The following is a 20,603-nucleotide window of genomic DNA, read 5'->3' as shown; positions in this document are numbered from 1 at the left end:
ATATTTTCGGAGGGTCTTAAAATGAAAGAAAAAAAATTATTAAAATGTTGACATGAATAAAACATTATTACCTGTCTCGATTTTCACATGCACGGCCCCTAGACAATGCCTAATCAGATCCCCTTTAACTAAAGCAGATTTTACCAATACCAAATCATGGACGGTGTGCCAAACAATGGAAATTTCAGCGGTGTTTCCGCTAAGACATGGAGATTCAGTTACGCAATTAATATTATTATCGCAAGCTGTCACCATGTAATGCAGATACAATACACACCAGGGGTGCTGACGATAGAAGCTGAAACCAAATTATGTTTGTTATGACACTATTAACTAGCAGAGCGACAGCATATCCATCCAGAGAGATCTCCTTCAACTTATAAAGACACTTAATTTCAAGCGCTATTGATTCTCGCGATATCAACATTCGGAGTACGAAAGTTTTCAACCAAGATTCCTGAAAGGAAGGACTTCTCCCCACAATTGTCAGCGTTTCGTTTCCACTGGGTTTATAATGGAACTGGATGATGAAGTGTTTTTCCAGTTTGCATGCAACTCCATGGTTGGGTTACTAAATACGAAAGACATTCCTGGAACACTTCTATTGAATAATCATTCATTACACACTCAGGATTTTTGTGTCCAACCGCAAGCGGTGTCGTGTTGCAACGCTGGGACTCCGTCGGGACTTCCCCGTCCAACAGTACTACAGGTATTATGACAATAAACAATATCCGGGTTACAGGCTTGCAGACAGCGGTGTCAGTGGCAAGAAGTAAAAAACTCTGATCATTTTCACTTGATTCTCCCATAAAATCTTTACAATTTCTTTAAAATAGAGCGGAAAAGTGTATAGCCAGTCAAGGTATGTTGTATAACTACTTGTTGAAATGTCACAGTTCCTGCTTGGACATAGGAGGTTGTTCATTGGCCTTGCTGTTGGCTTGGAGCGACGGTGCGCTTCCAGCATGCGACACCTTTCCAAAGTTCTTCAGAAGTTCCTGGGAGAGGAAGGTCAACACAGTGTGTTTTACATGATCATACAACCTGGAAAACAACCTGCATCAAGGGCACAGTAGTGAATTTACTTTGGGATTCAAATCCACACAAATGACTCCAATTTTCAAAACTCTTTAACAATCCATTCGATGAATTTTTGGGTGATATACTCTGTGTGCAACTTCCTAACTCTTGGCTGTAACATTCAGATTTCTGCCCAAAATAGCATGACAGTTTTGGGTGTGAACTTGGAAATTATTGTCATGAAAAAGGAAAGAGCGTGCGAGCACTCCTTAAAATGGCAAAGCAAAAATTGAGCATCGGGTTAAATCACAATGGCACACATTTTCAAAGAATGCCATAAACATGTAAAAGTCATTGTGTGTACCTGTTTTTGTTTTGTGATCTGCCCATCGACGATGTCACCCAAGACCATCATCTTCTGTCCCAAATTGATGGAAAAGGGCAGAAACTGAGGAAGGCCATAGAAGGAAGATAATATTTCGTTAGCTTTATCCCGGTCATGATTTTTTGAGAACGCAAGGGAGCAAATGCCTAAAACTCCCGGTTTTTTTTTCAATTGAGTCGGACGAGTTTATGTTGCCCATAGTCCTTAGCTCATTTTCAAGAACAGTACCGGTACCCATTTCGTGGAGGTGATCGCAAAACGGCAGCTCAATAAATTGACCTGTTAAGCCAAGGAAAGTGACAGATTGTCACAGAGAACATAAATCAGTGAAGTTGTCGTTTGGTTCTGTGCTGTAGGCAATTCAATTTGTATGGGGTCATTGCACACGCTGTATCTAGACGACGACTCTCTGCATGCACGGAGCGGATATGTTTCTCAAGGAGCACAGTGCCGAAATGTTTCAAGTGGCCCACCTTGTTAATATCTTTAGGAAACTTTTCTGCGTCCTGTGATGCTATCTCCCCATCGCCATCGATGTCAAGTATTTGGAATATCTGCAGGATAGATTAATTCACGGAACAAGCGTGAACTCAAATGAACGGGGGGACAACGACGACCGGCTGGATGAATTTACTGAGCTAGCAGTGTTCTCATGTGATTCCGAATTGTCACTTTTTGACAATCAGCCCAAGGAGCGAAACTGGGACTTTTCTTTTTAAACGTCTTTTCCCCCTCCTTGCGTCGATAAGTAACCCATAACCTTTAACGTTTAAAATCATGCGAATCTGAGCGCAAGTTATTCAAAATCAATTCATTTTTTTTCTGCGGCACCCAAAAGAAATAAGAATTCCTGTTACCTGGTGTACGAGACCCAAGGCCTCCTCGGTCCAAATGTCACCGTGATCTTGTCCTGGCATTATCTACGATGGAAAAACCGGATCAGGTCGGATGTGACAGCCAAACTCGAGTTATGGTTTGATTTGTAGGTTTTTTAATTTCTAAACGGTGTCTTAATCGGATCAGCTTCACAATGAAGTGGGGCTTGACTTGATTATGTTCACTACACGTGACAAATGGCAAGTGGTGTCTAACGGGCAAGATGTACTAGCAACAAGTGTGTGACAAATACAGATCGAGTACTCAGTGACAGGTTCTGCTGAATCCGTTGATCTACCGAAGAATGCACGTGACATGAAGAATGATAAGAAATATTTACAATTATGCCATAAGAAAAGGTTTTGCTTCGCCGTTACCATGTCCATGAATTCCAGAAACTGCCGCTCTGTCAACGACTCGGTCTCCTTTTCGTCCATGAATGCCATCAAATTTGCCCTGAAATCGTTATCAGACAATAAAAAAGGTGAAACGTCCTCTTAAATAATTCTGAAACATACGCGATCTCCTTCAGTCAGACGTTTTGCTTCCTGTGTAGTGGGCAAGTTTTGTGGGGGCACTACAGGGAACGTAATGCGACTCACGCCGGGTCTTCGACGAAATCCAGTTCTGGGTGGAGATCTCGCCGTTTGTAAGCGTCTGGCTCTTCGTGGTAATAGAAGCGAACATCGGCCAGCGAGAGCCCTGGATCAAGCCTCCCGCAGGACTCCGGGCTGGGCACGGCATAGGCCTGGTGATTCCACCATATGTTGACCGCAACATTGCTGCCGTGCGAATTCACCTGATGTATCCTAAACACATGCAGCAAGAAACAGCGGAATTTTAGAGAAGCGATAAAATTGTTTTATGGTATGCAACGTGAGTTCTCCTTCAGTAAACGCTGTGTCTACCCTCGTCAAAATGGAAATGACGTTTTAAAATTTCTATTATAATAATAATGCTTTATTCACATGTAATTTGAATATAATATTAATAATTAATATTAGGAGGTGCGTAAGCTACCATCATGCTAACGATAACTTGAGATATGAAAACTAACAGTCACTTCAAGTGTTAAGTTAAACTTCACTTTTTTACTCAAACGGTAAATTGGCAACGACTGTGCACAATACCATAGCACCCGTGTGAACCATGCGTTGCAGTTCAGAATTTGGGGAAGCAAGGGGCTTTTCATGTTCACGGTCCCTAGACAGTCTACTATTCTGAATACAATGAAGAAAATTTATTGAGCCACGTTCTTGCTACTTTTTCTCTCCAGCTTCAGTAAACACAACAGGTCAAAATTCATGGCCGGAAGGTATAGCGTGAAACTGTCGGAGACTTCCTCATATACCTGTCGAGCGGGCAGAGCTACATGTAAGTTTGGGTCATCTCATAAACACTGTAGCCAAACCTTCACTGATGATATTCGTTGCCCGTTCAACGCACATTGGGTAGGCCCGCATGTAGCCAGGATTTTAGCTGCCCCTTTACAAAGTACAATTTTCCTCCCGTTTAACCTATTTTCATCCAGCCAGAATTTGCTTCATCAGAATCCTTATGATGCTTTTCAAATCTAATCTCCCCCCCGCCACAGTCTATGCACCCCCTCACTCAATACAGACTTTGATCAGTGGCGTAGACGGGAGGGGGTGCTGGGGGCACGTGTCCCCAAAATTCCTCAGGTGCTCCCCCCTCTAAAAAACCAGGATGAATGGATATTGAACAAGGCTAAAGAAACTTGCCCAAAAAAACATACCTGGTGCCCCCCCCCCATAATTAAGATGCTGGTGTCCCTTTTGTGCTCCCGACTGAAATCCCAGCTACGCCACTGCTGTGTGTACGTGGGAAGTGCTTCTTTCGTATACGTGTTTGGAAGGATTTTTTTCATAAGCATTCACAAAACGAACAAGCTCTTATTCAAAGCGAAAAAGGTTTATTGCTGTACTTTTAATGTTTATGAAAACAGATGTCATTCAACACTGCACGTTCTTCAAATTTATATTCTGAACAGTATGTGGACTGTTGATCAAAAATGCAAGCACAGAAATATTGTCTACAACCGTACATTTCCTGTAAAGCAAGATTTTTGACATTTGCGAATGTTTGATTTCGTAATGAAGACAATGCACCCTGTACAAAGATTTAGCCTTTTTATACCTATTTCCTGCTTCGAGCTAAATGTGTAGGCACGACTCTTGTCATTTCCACTGACGGATTGCATATAACATTGCTATTTGGCAGAAGTTTCTTGCGTTTCAGCGTCTTCCGGCAGCAGTTTCACAGAAGGCCAGGTGGTCTATATAATGTAAAAGCCCAATTTTTCCCCGGACTTGTTTTCATTGATATTTTGTTACATAAAAGTGGGAGGCTGTTTCCCGGCATCAGAAAACTAGAACGAATCAGCATATCCGTTACTTCGGCGGAAAATTAACGGCTGGAGTTTTTCCACTAGTTAACACCTCCTAATGTGTCCGGGACAGATAAAATGTAAGGCCGAACAGCTTTGTACATTGTAGGTCCCTAATTATGGGAGCTGCAAAACAGGATATCAGAACGTTCTCTGGACGTTCGGTATTGCCATTGGGTCATATAGCGCTGTCAGCTTCCTTTGAAGAAAACATACCCCGCGGATCAGAAAGCTCCAACTGCATGTCAGCATGTGGCCTAATCGGGTGACATGAAAAGGCTGGAATCTTCCCCGGACTTGTTTTCGTTGATATTTGATCATATAGAAGCGGGAGGCTGTTTCCCGGTGTGAAAATTATTGAAATGTAAAACAACAAAACCCCTGGCAGACCAATTGTTGATTTGAAATTTCTGGTTGTTTTCTATCCTCTAAAATCTCACTGAATCGAAGTTTCGTTTCTCATTCGCACTTGTGCACTAAATCCTTTATGTCAGAGCATGGCAACTTCATGGCTTGCTATCCACTAGTGGGAAAAAGATAGGCAACTTCATGGCCTGCTATCTACTTGTGGAACAAAGATAGGTGGTTAAGCACAAATCCTCACCATTTGAAGGGGAGGTAGAGGCAGTTGCCGGCTTCCAGTTTAGCCTCCATGAACTCGAGGTTTCTCAGTCCGGGAAATTTGTTTAAGTCAACTCGTTCAACGTCTACGCTCGAGTAGAATCCCTCTGGGTGGTCGTAGACAATCTACAACATTTAGAGGCATTTGTGCAAAACAAAATGGCTATATTAGTTTCGAAAAAAATTACTGTTGATATGCGAAAGACAACTTCCGAATCAGAACAAAGGCCTTAAATATTTAGCCCACGTTCTTAAATCAAGAAAATCTTGATTTCTAGTGATTTCTTTGATCCGGAAAAGACTTTACACATCTGCCCTGTCACCTCCCCAGACACACTATCACAAAAGGTGAACGGGCTTACCCAGGGGTGGATCCAGAAATTTGTCCAGGGGGGTCAGGCCGGCGATTTGTTTAAATTTCTCAGTTTTGCAGATAAACGAAAACGATAATGAAATATACACGACATACTTTGTGCACTTACTTTAGTTATTTTGTATTATTCATCACATTTTAAAACTTTTTTGGTTGTCTAAGAGCGGGGGGGGGGTTCCCCCGGAATGTCTGGATTTGGAGGTAAACATGAAATACATGTACTTCCAATGACAAAAAAAATGCAAGCCGCGAGGTCTTTCGTGACCGGCCAGCCATGCATAATATCACCTCTGCAGTTCGGAAGCGATGTTTACCTGGTCTCTGTACTTGGTGTAATTGACAAGCAGGAAGTCTTTCTGGCCTCTGAACACACAGTTGATGATGTCTACGTAGTCGGTATGCAAATGAGACTTGGTACCGCCGCTACTAAACCAAAGCATCTGTCAAAATGAGGAAGAGGAATACTTTTAGTACCTACAAATTTTGCAAATGATTCATTGCGTAATTTGTTGTTTTGGAAATACAAGTAAATCATGAAAAACAGGGTCAAGGTTGATGTAGTCAGAGGGCCATTCCGCTGGTCTGCCGGTTAGTCGGTCGGTCTGTTAGTCCGTCGGTCGATTAAAAGATCTGTTGGTTGTTCAGTACGGTTTGTTAGGTGATCTGTACGTCCTCCCGCCCCTTATCAAATAAATCCCAAGCAGTAGTTCATACTAAAACTGTCTTTTCATCTCTAAAGCAGTATACTTACCGTTTCCAGCAAATTCGCAGTGACGTTTGTGCAATGCAAAGATGGCGGAAGTAGCACGTCTTTCCTGAGAGGAGACAAAGTCAAGGAACAAGACAACATAAGACAGAAAGATAGCAAGAACATGAGTCAAAGCCCGTGTTCATTTCATTAAGGGAAACACATGATGTAGTTACGACGTTACTGAGTAAAATGGGTAGCACAGGAATGAGAAAGTCCCCACACTTACTTCAAGTAATCTGGAACTTTTGCGACAAGGTACTCATCGTGGGTTTGATATCTGTCGAGGAATTCAGCCAAGGGCATCTCCATCCTCGGTAGTTGTCTTTCCTCCACCTTCCGCATCTCCACACGGATCAGTTCCTGAGACTCGGGCAAGCTCTTCAGGTACTCGTCGGTCCACTTCCGGAAGGCCGGCGAACGCCGCGCTCCCTGCCTGACGAGAACAGGAACTGAAGGGTAGACATAGTCGCGAAAGAACTCGGACGGGGAGGGGAACTCCTCGATGACCGAGACGGGGAGGCGGGTAGACTCGGAAGCCAAAGGCTTCAGGTGGCCGGATGGGAACGAGGTCGTGGAAGAGGACTGATCGTGAGAATGAGCCGATTGAACATCTTCAGCAGCTGAGAAATGTAAGGATGCTACGAGACATACAATGAGTTTGGCCGTTATGTCTGCAGTCTCCATACTTAAACTTTCGATGTGTACCCACAAATGGTTGTGAATTCTAAATATCAAACGCTGAATAGAGCAACATCAATGTCTGCTCAGAACTGTCGCACTAAGGTCTAGCTCAATAGTGTTTTTAGAAGCGTGCAAATAGGTTCTCGGAGTCTGGGTAAACAAAAAGGGTCGCCACGGGCGATCGAGTGCGATCACGCATGTGCAAGTCCTACGGCTGAGGGGCCTGTGCGTCGACCACTTGCTTTCATGCACCTTTCCGGGAGAATTGGCCCGTTATTGTTATCCATGCTAGACAATACTACAAAAAAGGGAACCACTTCGAAAATTCCCCCACCGTCCGTGACGTCCACCTCTTGTGTCCAATCAGTGTTGAGCTTCCGTATGGTTTACATCGAAGGCGCTTAACTAGTCACCCTTCTTTGACCCCTGCATTGCGCAGTTTGCTGGAGCTAGTCAACGCTTGACGGGGCGGAGTCTACCCTCTCGGCGATAATTAAAGTCGAGCACAAGGCAAATTGACTTCAGTCTTCACTCTGCGATTTGAAAATCATGAAGTTATTTTTCGAGGCTGCTGTGGCTTTGTTTCTTGTGCTTTCTCCCCTGGCATCAGGTAAGTTTATTATTTCCCAACGCATGTTAACTGCAACAGGTCCAGTGACTGTTATGCAGCTTTTTGATGGACAATTGAGAACATTTTAACTCTGTGGTCTGGCTATCTGTGCTATTTCCTTTGAAGGCGCACACTGGCCCAATTAAATTGATTTGACCAAATTATTTATTTCAAGTTTCTCATTATTACTGAGAATATTAAACAATTCAGGGAAAAAAGGAACCCGATCCAGTCTCTTACAGTTTACAAATGATGAAAAATGCTAACTTTGTATCTGATGTGGTAGCCGGGATTTTAAAGCTATGTATTTTATTTTAAATTAATTCACGGTATAGCCAACGAGAGTATGCCCAGCAGTCGGGTTAAGAGTTTTTTTTTCAGTTTCTTTTAATTCCAGGATGTAAAACATCTCAGCGTTTAGCAAAATAAAAGACATATGCTCATCTACGCACACACATACTGTGTGTCGGAAAGGTGTATCACTGAAGCACACCTACTGCTGGATATTTGGAGTAGTACACTATGTATAGACGTTTGTTTCACCCGCACTTTTCAATTGCGCATGTCTGATCCTGTGGATTATTTGCAGACGTATAAAGGTTATACTTTTCATACCATGAAAAAATGCACTTTTTGCAAAATTGGGGCACAAAAAAGAAGGCAAATATTATTTACACAGCAGGGTTAGACTGATCTCTTACACATTCATAAAATGGAGACATATATTCATATCAGAGTGTGCCCAAACTGTGATTACTTTGAACCAATGCTCTTATCCCAGGGAGACGTTTTTACGTTTGGCAAGGTATTTTAAGATCTGAAACAAAAATTCAGTTTTTCGGATGTTTCAAACGCATAAGCTGTGGTGGGGAAAGGCATGAATTCAGGTTCACAGTTCATATTGATAGCTTTTGGCTGGAGTTTTTCTTCTCCGGACCGGACTCTGCACATCTACCAAAACGGAACACCGATGCTGTGAATTCCCACATTCCGCAGTAATCGTATATTAAGCCCGTGTGGGTGTCACAAGAAGTACACTTTTGAAACCGAGGTCTATTTGCTATTATATGGCATAAGTGCCCGGTGTTGCATGCAATGTACTGAAATAATAAAGGCCTCATTCAAGCAGAATGCCGAAGGCCAAGGGCACCGTATGTAGTCAGTGCACGCGTACATGTTACGTGCGTAAACCGTGAAAACAGCCATTGCAGAACTAGATTGCGCTGCGTAGACGGCGTCTAGAACAGCCCATAAAAGTCAAATAGAAAATACGGTTCTTGATGAAATCAATGGCATTGTTAAGTTTTGTCCATAACCTTTCATATTCAGTATTTCGTTGAACTGCAAAATGGGAATTTCCAAAATGGAAATGTTTCATGTGTTTACCAAATACTTTTTGATAGATTTTGGATTCACTTTTTTACTTTGCAGTATGCTGTTTTTTTCTCCAGGTCCTCTCTGAGTAAAGACACTTAGTTTTACTAGTAATATGAAACTGTTGTGCATTTTGCGCGTGCAACGTCTTCAAATAAAAAGGCTGAATAAAGGACGGGCAAAATTAAGACTTATCTGTATAATTTAAATATCCCATATTGTAGGATATACGAAATTACCAGGGGTTAGATCGCGTAAGGCATGGTGGGAACCAACGTGGCGCGGTAAGAAAGTACCCGTGGGAACGAAGTTGGGTCCGGTATCACCCAATGTCCACGTGACCAAGACTGGAGGAATTCCTTTAGTTTTCTGGAAATAGCAGAAATATTCCTAAGTCGTCCCGTCCGTATTCGGCATGTTTGGATGGTACCGTTGATGCTCGGCTATTCCCGGCTGGGTAGGTATGGGCTAGATTGAACATAAACTCCCGTATCCTATGGCAGCTGTTGATCCTATACGATATTTGAATTTACACTGAAATCGAAGGTCGCCTCGGCCGAAATCAATGCCAGACGAAATGCAGAATATAACTTTCTTCGACCAATGCAGGCTTTGTGCCTGAAACATCCTTTCATTGGGGTCATGATACACTTGCTGTATTTCCCACTGGATATGGGAAAAGCCCTATTATTTACATGTTGGCACTGACGAAATCGAAAACACCCGGGGTCTCAACCTGTGACCCTTGACCCTTTATTCATATCTATTTATGTCCGTGAGTGATGCCTGAGCTAAGATTTTTTTATCAAGAGTCGTCAGTGAATCTTTGGGCACGGAACCACACTACGACTGTTGCAGCACAACGCGTGACAGTTGGTACACGCGCGATTACATGCCTAATCGACTAATACGGGCGATTACAATAGTGCACCGTGCACCAAGAGTTTGCAACACGTTGGCCAATCATAACGCGCAAAATTTATCAACCCTTTCGAAACGCGCATTGGGTCGACAAATTTCGCGCATTGTGATTGGCCAACGCGTTGCAAGCTCTTGGTGGCGCACTTTTGTGAAACGGCCGTATAGGGTGCGTCGTGATTTGCCAAATGCAGGCGCACGTCAAGCTGAGGAATGTGCGTGTGAGTGCGGTTCTGATCTGATTTCCTTTTCCCCCCATCCCTTTCAGATGCATGCCGTGGTGGTCGAGGAGGCGGAGGTCCACGTAAGTACCACTTGTATGAAAGTTTAGAGATGGCCTACACAATGCACTTCGCCTATAAAATATCACAGTCACAGACTGACTCAACTTATGCCAAAAAGTTTACAAAGATACTGTGTTTCAGAGAATTAGATTTCATTGTAATGATCTCCTGGAATTATTTTACAGCATGTTGGAGACTTCCTTCTAAAAATCCTCATGTTTTACATGCTGTCTTCTTTTTCTCCTTTTCTCTTGAACCTCAAGCGTGATGCTTGAAACTGCCCGATTTATACGCGCACCCGGATGTTCGCATCAATGTTATCAACAAACAGACTTGTTTGTTCACTTCATTCTCGGAATGAGGGGTCGTTTTATTTTTCGAAGTGTCACACGCTACCCGGTTTTCCGCTGGTATCGGCTTTAGTTAGGTGATACGTCCGCTCTTCTTCTGCCTGACCTTCCCGATGTATACCGGTACAGTATCAGGCGTGGGATACAGAAAGGAAGTCTCGTAATAGCATTGGTTTATATCTTGTGGGTTTCACTATACGACGTTTCCCTGCGAGTCGGATTGTCACCTAATCGTTTTTGGTACATTATTGGGGTCAAGGCCACTAACAATTTAAGGAACCTGCTTGCCCTGCTTGCCTCTGTGATGATTACCCTTTGCGAACACATGCCCCCTCGTCGGGGTACCGTGCCCCGGCTGCCCCCCCCCATCAGAAATTTTGAAATGTACACAATCTATATGTGCAAGCCTCAACTCATCGGCTTTTTGTCGGGCCTCTCCGAAAAAAAATCATGAATGCATCATGGCCTAGAAATGACATCCCAGCTCCACACCACTGCAGGGATCATCCAAACAGCTAAAAAGGGATAGTGTATACAATGCACCTTATAAATGTGCGTACACTGAGTTCATTGAGTTGCTGTCCATTACTCAGCCAGCATGGGGCTATTAAAACTCATGCAGCTAGAGAATAAAATAAAAATGCAAAGCGTAAAATTGAGAAATAGGTTTGCGGGTACACCATGGAATCAATCTCTTTTGGGAGAGGTGTGGTTCTTAAAAGAACCGGTGAGTACAAACTCGACGTTTCAGCCAGTGTGCTCTGGCCGTCCTCAGGAGAGTTGATACTCACCGGTTCTTTTAAGAACCCCACCTCGTCCGAAAGAGATTGATTCCATGGTGTACCCACAAACCCATTCCTCATGTTTCGTCCACCATGCAAAGCTTCAAATTTTACTTATCAAAGCGTAAAATTATTTCTACCAGCAAATTTGCCCGTCTGCCACGTGACCAGTTCATAAGCGGCGGGAAAGAAACCGAGGCTGGGAGTTGGGTGCTCAGTGACAAAATTGGCCGAAATTGATATGGAGTCGCCACGGCTGGACGACGGACATAATTACGTGCCTGTGGTAAATACATGAAGACACTGACCGAGTGTTCAACTTTTGAAAATCACGGCCCAAATATTTGGCAGTGACGTCATAAATTCAAATTAAGCGTCGCCTCGTTGGCATATTTGCACTGACTTACAGACTTCACTTGCTGAAGAAAGCGAGTCTTTGTTTCCGATGGACAATAGCGGCACCCCCAAAAAAAATGACGAAACGAGGACGAAATCGAACTTTGCCGACAATGGCGAAGGGAGAGGGGTTACACTCCCGCGCATTCAGAGCTACGATCCAGTCCTGGCATCTTATTTCAATATGAACATTAATTTCCCGGATCATAGTTCTCATTCTATGGGTGATCTGGCTTTTAAGGCTGAGTGGTGACCGTGGGAGATGTGCAAAGGGTATGTCCTAAATTATTGTTGATGTGCACTTTAGTGGCCTGGCGCACTTTGGTTGTTTCCCCTTGTTGCCTTGCCGACGCAATAGTTTTTACCTCAAATAACATTACAAGTGAAATTTCATTAAACTCCCGATTGTGTAATCCAAAAATCTCGATTTTACTCACCTACTACAAAGTTCCGATGGAATTTTTTTTGGGGGGGGGCCTCGATTTTCAGATTTTTTTGAAGTGCAAAATGGACAGTTACAATGCGCCGAAAAAAAAACCGAAAATAGTTTTCTAACAAACTTGTGGTTAGGTGTGTAAGTGGATGTTTCGAGTGCGCTCCTGAAGTGTTTGCTTTTTTTCGCTTACTCGCGTAGCCCCAGACACGCAACCACCGGAACTGGTCGACGGAACTTGTCCCTCCTCCCAGACTTTACATCCAGATGCTTTGTCACCGGGCAAGATTTTCCGATGGACTGAACCAAGAGCAAGCGACAGAAGCGCGCCGGTCACGTAAGTCTTGATGAATGTGGTCCATGTTTTGTTCTATTTCTTTCTTCTACTAGTGAAACTAGTGCCCAGTATGGCCTATCCGCAAACCCGCTGATTTGATCGGTTATGATTTTGTTCGAAAGCAAATTATATGGCTATACGACTTTTTTTTCGACGTGTTGGGTACTCTACAAAGCAACGCGCTTCGGGACACGGAATGTGTTCGCAGCTGCAGTACCATGCTCAAAATTAAACTGCCTCAAAACCGGATTTTTTCCGAGATTTTCTTATTTTTCTTTGAATTTCCTTATTTTTTCCCTTAAAATATGCATTTTGAATTCACCCTAGGCATAAAAAAATCGTGCAGTGATTGCAGCGGCGACCCTGCCTCATACATATAAGCTTGTTAGACCACTGAGGCTCAAACTAACGAGTCACAACAATACCCACTGGTACCTTGCTAGGTATGTTGATGTCTTCGGACCTCTTTCGGACGGGAATCAGTCAAACAGCTAGCTGCGCCGACACCGCCGCGAAACGTGGCTTTTGGATAGCAACTTTTGCAGATGAGACCCCAAGGGCAAGAAGCCGCGTATAATGTATATACCACACACCCAAAATCTGTTCTGAATTGCCATTTTTTTTTAAATTGGAACACCACTGATATTTGGTTTTTGATGATTTTTTCTGTAATTATCTTGAAATTTTCTTCAGAATTTGGATTTTCCGTAAAATTTCCTTACATTTTTCATTTCCTTAGATATTTCCTTAGGAGGGATTTTTAGGATTTCCTCTAAAATAAGGAAATGTGCTTAAAAGTGGAAACACTAGTACCATGCAAAGTGATAACAAAAGCAACAACGTGCAGGGGAAATTGAAATTAAACTGACTAAGTATTGATGCAAGGGCTTTATTAGTGATTTTGCCTGCATTGAGCTCACAGACATATAAACGCACAGGCCTACCCGCCAGTTCCTATTAAAAATAAAGGGGTTTTTCGTGATCTGCGCGGCGCCCGACTAAAATCAAAACTATGGGCAGATTCACCCCATGGTATAGGGAATTTGAAGAATTCCAGCCATAAAATTCTGTGAAGCCATTTTTTGATTGTAAAAAAAACCCCGTATTTACTTAATCTGGCCCATGGGGATTAAAAACAATGTGGTTGCAACAGTTGAAAGAAGAGATAGCAATACCAAAGAGCAAAAAAGGTGAACGTATTTTGAAGCACATGTAAACAAATACAGGCAATATAACTGCGTTCCGCGTGATGCGCACTGACCGCGCTGTCATCCACCGTCGCGTTCCGCCCGTTGTTTGCCCATACCTTTCATAATCACGCGCAAGACAAGCGGTCTATGGGTGCATGCATTCCACCAAATGGTTATATTTCTGCGTGCGAGCTCATTGATATTTTGTGATCCCATAGAATTTTTACAATAAGACAGACCACAATCAGGAGGCATCACAGAAATATTAGTTTCCAGTTCCGGATAGCTTAGGCCTATTTCTTTCACAAAAAGCCCCAAATTGCGGGCCTACTTTGGTTAGAGGCGGGCGGCTACATTCAGAAAGGAGCGCTTAGTTGTACTACTATTTGGGGTATCTTCCTTGAAGGACGAATAAAAAAAATCATGGCTAACCTCCTCGAAATTGAAACTAAAAGTGATCTTCTGGCCATAATTTTGAATTTCTAGTGAAAAAATGGAGGCCAACCCCTTCACGAGAGTCAACAGGCGGCGCTATTTCGTTCCGATTTTGCACTGTTTTCTATGGGCGCGTTTTTGGTGTCGTGCAACCACTGATCAGAGAGTGCGATCAAACAAATGGCTTGTGCGTGTCAAATGAGGGCGCCAAAATGTCAATAACCGACAGAGACCGACCATGTGGTATGGTAATTCTTGCTTGATGGACTCAAATTCCACATCCTTGCTCTGTGGTGGTCTGGACGCTGGACAACCGAATCGAATGATCTTGACTTTCAGAGGAGATTCTTCCACCTTATATGTACGTAAAATTACAAGGAATTTCAAATCGGACATCACAGATTTTGAGGAAGATCTCACTGAGTCTCCTACTTCCTACTTTCTTTCATGTCATTGCAATCTAATTAAATCATGTGGGTTCATTCCACCAAATCATCGTATTTCTGCGTGTGAGCTCATTAATATTTGGTGTTCCACGGGGGTTTTACAATAAGACATTGCCATAAACAGAAGGAATCATAGAAATATTTCTTTAAATCCCGAATTTGGGATTTCCCTGGAATGCGGGAGCGGGGCGGATGTTGGACCTAACAGTTTTGAGGGTAAATTTGGGACTGATAGTTTCCATTTTGGAGTATTTCTTTCACAAAATCTCCAAATTGCAAGCCTATTTTGGGGGTTAATTACCATTCCATTAGCACCCTGTCCCTATAGTAAGGAAACAAAGTCCACTTTCTCAAACTAACATTTTGACCTCAAGGAACCATTACTCAATCCTGATCGGCCTAGTTTAGGTAAATTTTGACAATATTTAACTTGAGCAAGAAAACTTCCAATTTCTAACCCGAGTTTGGCAAAAGACAACCACTCAGTCGAATCCCTCAATTTTGTTTTTTGTCTGGTTACCTGACTCAGGCATTTGGGATTCATCAAAATAAATCTCCATCCAAGTCAAGCAACCAGACTACATTCGCTTACATTTGTTGATCACAGCCCTCAGGCTCCGGATAGGTCATGTACACTGTCGTTTTTACCCCAAATTTCCCTCAAAAACCAAAAGCACTGTTCTCTTTTCTCTCTAATATGAAAGAGGACATCACCAACAACTTGTTTAGATAAGTTGTTTTTAAAAAGTAGAATTTGTTCCCTTAAAATAGGAACAGGGTGCTGAAGGTAATGAACCCCTATTTTGGAGAGGCGGATGGCTACATTAAGAGCTAAGCGCACAGTTTTACTACTATGTTGGGGGTATCTTCGGAAAAGGCAAATAAAAAATAGTAGTAAAACTACATGTACAGTATGTGCTCAGCTCTGAATGTAGCTGCAAGCCCACAGGTTGGTTTTTTTGTGAAAGAAATACCCTGAACTTGGAACTACCATTTCCAAATTGGGGATTTGTAGAAAATATCTCTATGAACCCGCCTGATTGTTGCATGATGTCTTATTGTAAACACCCTGTGGGATCACAAAATATTAATGAGCTCACCCGCAGAAATCCAACAATTTGGTGGAATGTACCCTCAACGGCATGTAAAACACAACAAGTTGACACAGAGGGCGATGGTTTTGTTTATCTTCTCTTTCTGTTGCAAGGTCGAAGTTCGCGCATGCGCACACGAGTGAGCGAATAGGATTATTTGCCTTTGAATGATGTCCATTCATAGGATATTCAATGTGGGAGGAGTAGGTCTAAAGTAAATTTGCGTAAGAGTCAAGATTGTACTGAACAGCCCCATGGAACTGGCATGACTGGGGACTTAGATGTTCCTTTTTTAAAAAAAATTTGTTTAAACCTTGATTGGTCATACTGACCAATAAAGTTCGAAATTTAAAAACAAACAAATTGTAATGCCTTAGTTAGTGGCTCTTTGAACCTTCTTTCCTTGTTCAAAATCCCACCAAAATTAACAGGCCAGCACACTTTCAGATACATGTATGTTGCTGTTCTTTGTGAGTTGTCATATTGAATAAGCCATTTTCTCATTCCGTTGTTGAGTTTAGCACCCCCGGGGTGAGTAAGTGAACAAAGCTAGAGGGGAACATATTGTCTACAAGAATCACAAGCTTCCATTCACCAAACTGCCAAATGAGCATGCACACATGAAATGTGAAAAAGGCTTGTTCTTCTCACTCACTGATGGGATAGAAAGGACTCTCTAACATGTAAATGTGGTCTCCTGAATTTTGCCGCAGTGATTTTGATTTTTATCTACATGTCTGTTAAGAAGTTTGGGGTTCATCGTTCTGCCTATCTGAAGAGGTGGATTGACACCACATGGTTCCCCAGGGTAACTTTTACTCAAAGGAAAATACAATGTTCCCAGGGCTATTCGTCTTGAATAGAAGCTGCACCCCCTGCCTCCTTTATCAGTTGAAAGGAACCACGTCAGTGAGGAGTGTTCATTTTCATGGTAGCAATTCGACTTTAATTCATATGTGTAGTCGCTTGTGAACCGGCGAAGTACATTTCACACCAAAGGGGCCTGTGTTGCTAGGAGAATTGCACCCTTTCTTGGTCCAGGTCGAGGCTCGTAGTCTTAAGACATACATGTACATGTAGGGAGATTTGCCAGAGAGATGGAAAAACTGCTGAGAGTTTCATATGAACATTACTAATACTCCCTTGCAGTGGTTCATCAGACATCAGAAAGCGATAACGTGTACAAAAGAGTTCAATTTAGCACGGAAATATTGAAGGATTTACTTAGAAAAGACTGAGAAGTTTTCAGACCCGTCTCGAGTTTATGCCCTGGGTGTCAAGAGAATGTGGGTGTGGAACTCTTTCCAAACTGCTTGTTCAAAAATGGCAGTTTACCCTTTGGGCATTTTGTTTTGCCAATATCATTCAATCTATTCCCTTCCTGTCAAGGTATCAGGTTAGCGCTCTCCTGGTCAATGAAGCAAACATTCATGAAGTATATGATTCACTTGAGGTGTAAATATTATTCCGCAGAACCAGTTTCTGGGCAGTTTGCGGCATAAACAAACGTCACATTTGCCAGTTTCAACCTTGTGCACCTGTCAACTTGTTTGCTCTACAGTGAACTGTTTCACGGTTTGAGTGCTCAGCTCCGAGTTCTCAGCATGGATATGAATTGGTCAATGCCGTTGTCACACATAACTTCACGCTGAGCCTTGAAACAGTCATCGTGAAGATGACATTTAAGTTGTTGACTCTGAACGTTGAAAAGAAGCTTTTGTAATGGCTGACATCATGAACTTGCAGCACTTGTATGAAGTGGGCTGTAAACGTTCTAAAATAAATCAAGATTTGAAGACATTATCACAGCTGGCGATATTTTGCATCTGTTTTGGATGGTCGATAAGGATAGATCCACGGGGGCCAATGCAGGCCCAAGTCCTGCACCCTAACAGAGCCAAACTTATTTTCGTTTTTATGTCTTGTGAGACAAAGGTGATTTTAGGGGGGTCACTCTCATTTCCCTTCTTGCAGCATGTAAAAAGTCCCCGTAAGTACCCTCACTAATTTAGAGAGGCCATAACATATTACACAAAAATGATCCTCCCTGAAAATTTGGGTTTGGATCTGCTCTTGTTTAGTGGTAGCCGCAGTGCACCCAAATGTTGTTTCTCCGGTCAGTGAACAGTGTGTCTGATTTCTGTTTTTGCAGTGTGAGGAGGGAAGACAGTGGGCCGGACAATGGCGGCTTCTTCACTAGTGGTCGACACACCATTAAATATTCTGCCACAGATTCAAAAGGGAACAAGCGTTGTCCACTCTGCTCTTTTGTCATCACTGTGAGGAGTAAGTGTTGAAGATTCTTGGGGCAGTGTTTTGGAGTTTCGATGGGAAGTACATGTATACATGGACAAGGGGTGGGCATATCAAATTGGAAACCCCCAGTGAATGCCCAGGAAAGAAAGAAAGCTAAAAGAATTATCCTGCAAAAGTTGACCTCTCGCTCCCCGAAATCTGAAATACATGAAGACTAGTATACATGTAATTCAGTGTTCTTGTATGCAGATAAACAGTTTCAAATTGTATTTAAGGTATTCTTTTGGTAAAAGCTACAATAAAAACAGATCATTATTTCAAGCATGACTTTACGACTTATAAACAAAGAAACTTAAAGGACTAATATATTTAAGCTAGAATAGTTTAATCTAGCCTTAACTGATAAGAATTGCATCAGGTCAACTTGATTGAATCTAGAACCCATCAACTGCAGGTTGGTAAATCTTTGCAAAGTTATACAATTTTGCTTTCACACAAGCGCATGAAGTGTCAATAAACAAGGAGAGTTTCCTGGATGTGAAAGAAGGTTAATGAAATTCGGTGACTCCTGGTGACTTTTCCCAAATATTTACTTGAGGAACACCAATGTACCAGTAGCATTCAGACATGAGGGTTTCAAAGGATGGTTTTAGTCAGGAATCATACTTTTAAAAGCTATCAAACACGATAGGACTCCATGTAAAATCCCAATAGGCTGATTGTGCAAGGGTTCCGGAATCTTGTTGCATGACCTTACTTTCAGGTTCTATTGAATGCCTAATTATTTGACCTTCTGATTTTTAATTGTCGGTTATAAATATCAAAACCCCACCAGTGCAAACATCCATGTACATGCAACAGAGTTTGCATTTGTTATGGACAGAACGTCTATACTGCTGGGTTGTCGTAAGGTTAACATGTACATTAAGTGCTTATTTTGGCTACTTTTACACATGCTTTCCATGCATGGAGGATTTATGCACATTCAAGGAGAAGTCACATTCTGTCTTCCTTAAAAATGTGAAACATAATCCAGGCATTAATTAACGACTGATCATTGAAAAGTCTTGAGCACAATTGTTGTAGCATGGAATAGTGGCAGACAAATCAAAGTTAACATAAAAGGCCCTTTGCACTCATCCCTACTTAAAGAGTCTGTGAGTTGGCCCAGTTTGCAACAGTCTGCAAAGTTAGCTCATGGTCCTTTTGGGGCTGTGGTCTGCCACTGTTTAGAATGTTTGCCTTTATTTTCTGCTGCAGCATGATTCTGCTGACAATGCCATTTTTTTTCCCAAGTCAGTATTTTTTGTCTATGTTTAACACACTAGGTTCATAGTGCCAGAATGCTTTGATGAAATTATGTACATGTACATGCAAAAATGATCAGATATCCTGAGGAAAGTTTTGCTTTTAACCACTTTTGGTAGAGGAAGCGCAAACATAACCTGGTTATCTGTATGCACAGACACACATGTTAAAACATTTGGCAAGCCTTGTCGCACTTCCAGGTGTCGTGTAAACATGCGAATTTCCCATTGGTTTTGTTCACTCACAAAGTCTTTGGAGACAGACCGTTGGATAAACTTGAACTTGATCGCTGTGCAAAGCCTGCTGTGGTAGCAAAAATCACTCCATAAAAATACCTGGTTGTGTAAGAAATATTGCACAAATAATATTCACACCTCTCTTGCCAGTCGGCATTTGTGGCATTTGATTGTGTGTCACAAATTGGCTGCTCTATTCTGCCTTTTTCACAAGTGCGACATTTTTGGCAATATAATACCTTACCGTCCACAGCCTGCAGGTGGCTAAAGGGTACTTCCAGAAATTAGGAGTCTATTTTTTTTTTCGTGTCCCTGTCACATCTGACATATGATTTTGTAAGTTCAGAACGCATTTTCCAATTACCAACACTGGCCAAGTGTGACGAATTAATGCAATTACCTGCCAAACAAATAGTAACAGTTTGAAATCGATTCCGGTGAGATTTCTATGTCAAATAATAAAGGTCAGATGTAACAGGGACACAAAAATGTCACACTTTTGGACCCCCAATTTCTGGAATTACCCTAAGTTGCAAATGCTCTAGTGAAAGATAAGAATTTAGGAGGTCAGTCAGCATTGTAATGGAAAGTCTAAAATTTAGTTCTCACTGCATTTTCTTGAGAATCTGTTTTTGTGTTCTTCCCTCTTTTAGTAAAGAGATGTGGCTCCCACTCTCCTGTCCCTCAAGGCTCAGTCTCCTGTACCTATGGCGACCAGTTCGGCTCCACATGTCGTATCAGCTGCTTGCAAGGCTACTCTCTTAGAGGGTCATCCAGTCGAACTTGTCAGAGTAATGAAAGGTGGTCTGGCACTGAACCGAGATGTGAACGTAAGAACAGATCCAAATTGAAATACCCACTGCTCACCATACATTCATGTACATTCATGTAATCATGTCGGGATAATTTGGTGTCAAGACAAATTTAGCCTCCAAAAAGCATTATTTAAAGTCTCAACCTTTTTTTTTGGAAACTTTTATTACTTGGAGGCCACCTGCAGTTACTTTGTTTCCGTCACAAGAAATTGAGCTGAAAAA

General features: G+C 42.2%; 2 protein-coding genes across 2 annotated transcripts in view; one reads left to right on the top strand and one right to left on the bottom strand.

Annotated features, from left to right (window-relative positions):
- Positions 1 to 213: 213 nt before the first annotated feature.
- LOC110975919 (uncharacterized) lies at positions 214 to 7,318 on the bottom strand. Its single transcript, XM_022228796.2, has 10 exons — positions 6,663 to 7,318; positions 6,437 to 6,500; positions 6,000 to 6,125; positions 5,296 to 5,438; positions 2,887 to 3,093; positions 2,662 to 2,740; positions 2,266 to 2,328; positions 1,882 to 1,962; positions 1,388 to 1,471; positions 214 to 1,001 (listed from the first exon to the last, which is right to left on the bottom strand). The coding sequence occupies exons 1-10, from the start codon at positions 7,118 to 7,120 to the stop codon at positions 894 to 896; spliced, it is 1,413 nt and encodes a 470-aa protein (XP_022084488.2). The 5' UTR covers positions 7,121 to 7,318; the 3' UTR covers positions 214 to 893.
- A 183-nt stretch (positions 7,319 to 7,501) lies between these two features.
- LOC110975943 (uncharacterized) overlaps positions 7,502 to 20,603 on the top strand; it is a 61,555-nt gene continuing 48,453 nt past the window's right edge. The window contains exons 1-5 of the mRNA XM_087133795.1: positions 7,502 to 7,727; positions 10,288 to 10,323; positions 12,466 to 12,601; positions 17,919 to 18,052; positions 20,220 to 20,396. Coding sequence (XP_086989921.1) covers positions 7,667 to 7,727; positions 10,288 to 10,323; positions 12,466 to 12,601; positions 17,919 to 18,052; positions 20,220 to 20,396 — 544 coding nt within the window. The 5' untranslated portion in view covers positions 7,502 to 7,666. The remainder of the gene's footprint in view (positions 7,728 to 10,287; positions 10,324 to 12,465; positions 12,602 to 17,918; positions 18,053 to 20,219; positions 20,397 to 20,603) is intronic.

Source organism: Acanthaster planci, linkage group LG02 (genome assembly GCF_054643075.1).
Source record: "Acanthaster planci isolate LZ-2023a linkage group LG02, COTS_SCS, whole genome shotgun sequence".
In the NCBI taxonomy this organism is placed as follows: Eukaryota; Metazoa; Echinodermata; class Asteroidea; order Valvatida; family Acanthasteridae; genus Acanthaster; species Acanthaster planci.
This window is presented reverse-complemented; position numbering and strand designations above follow the sequence as displayed.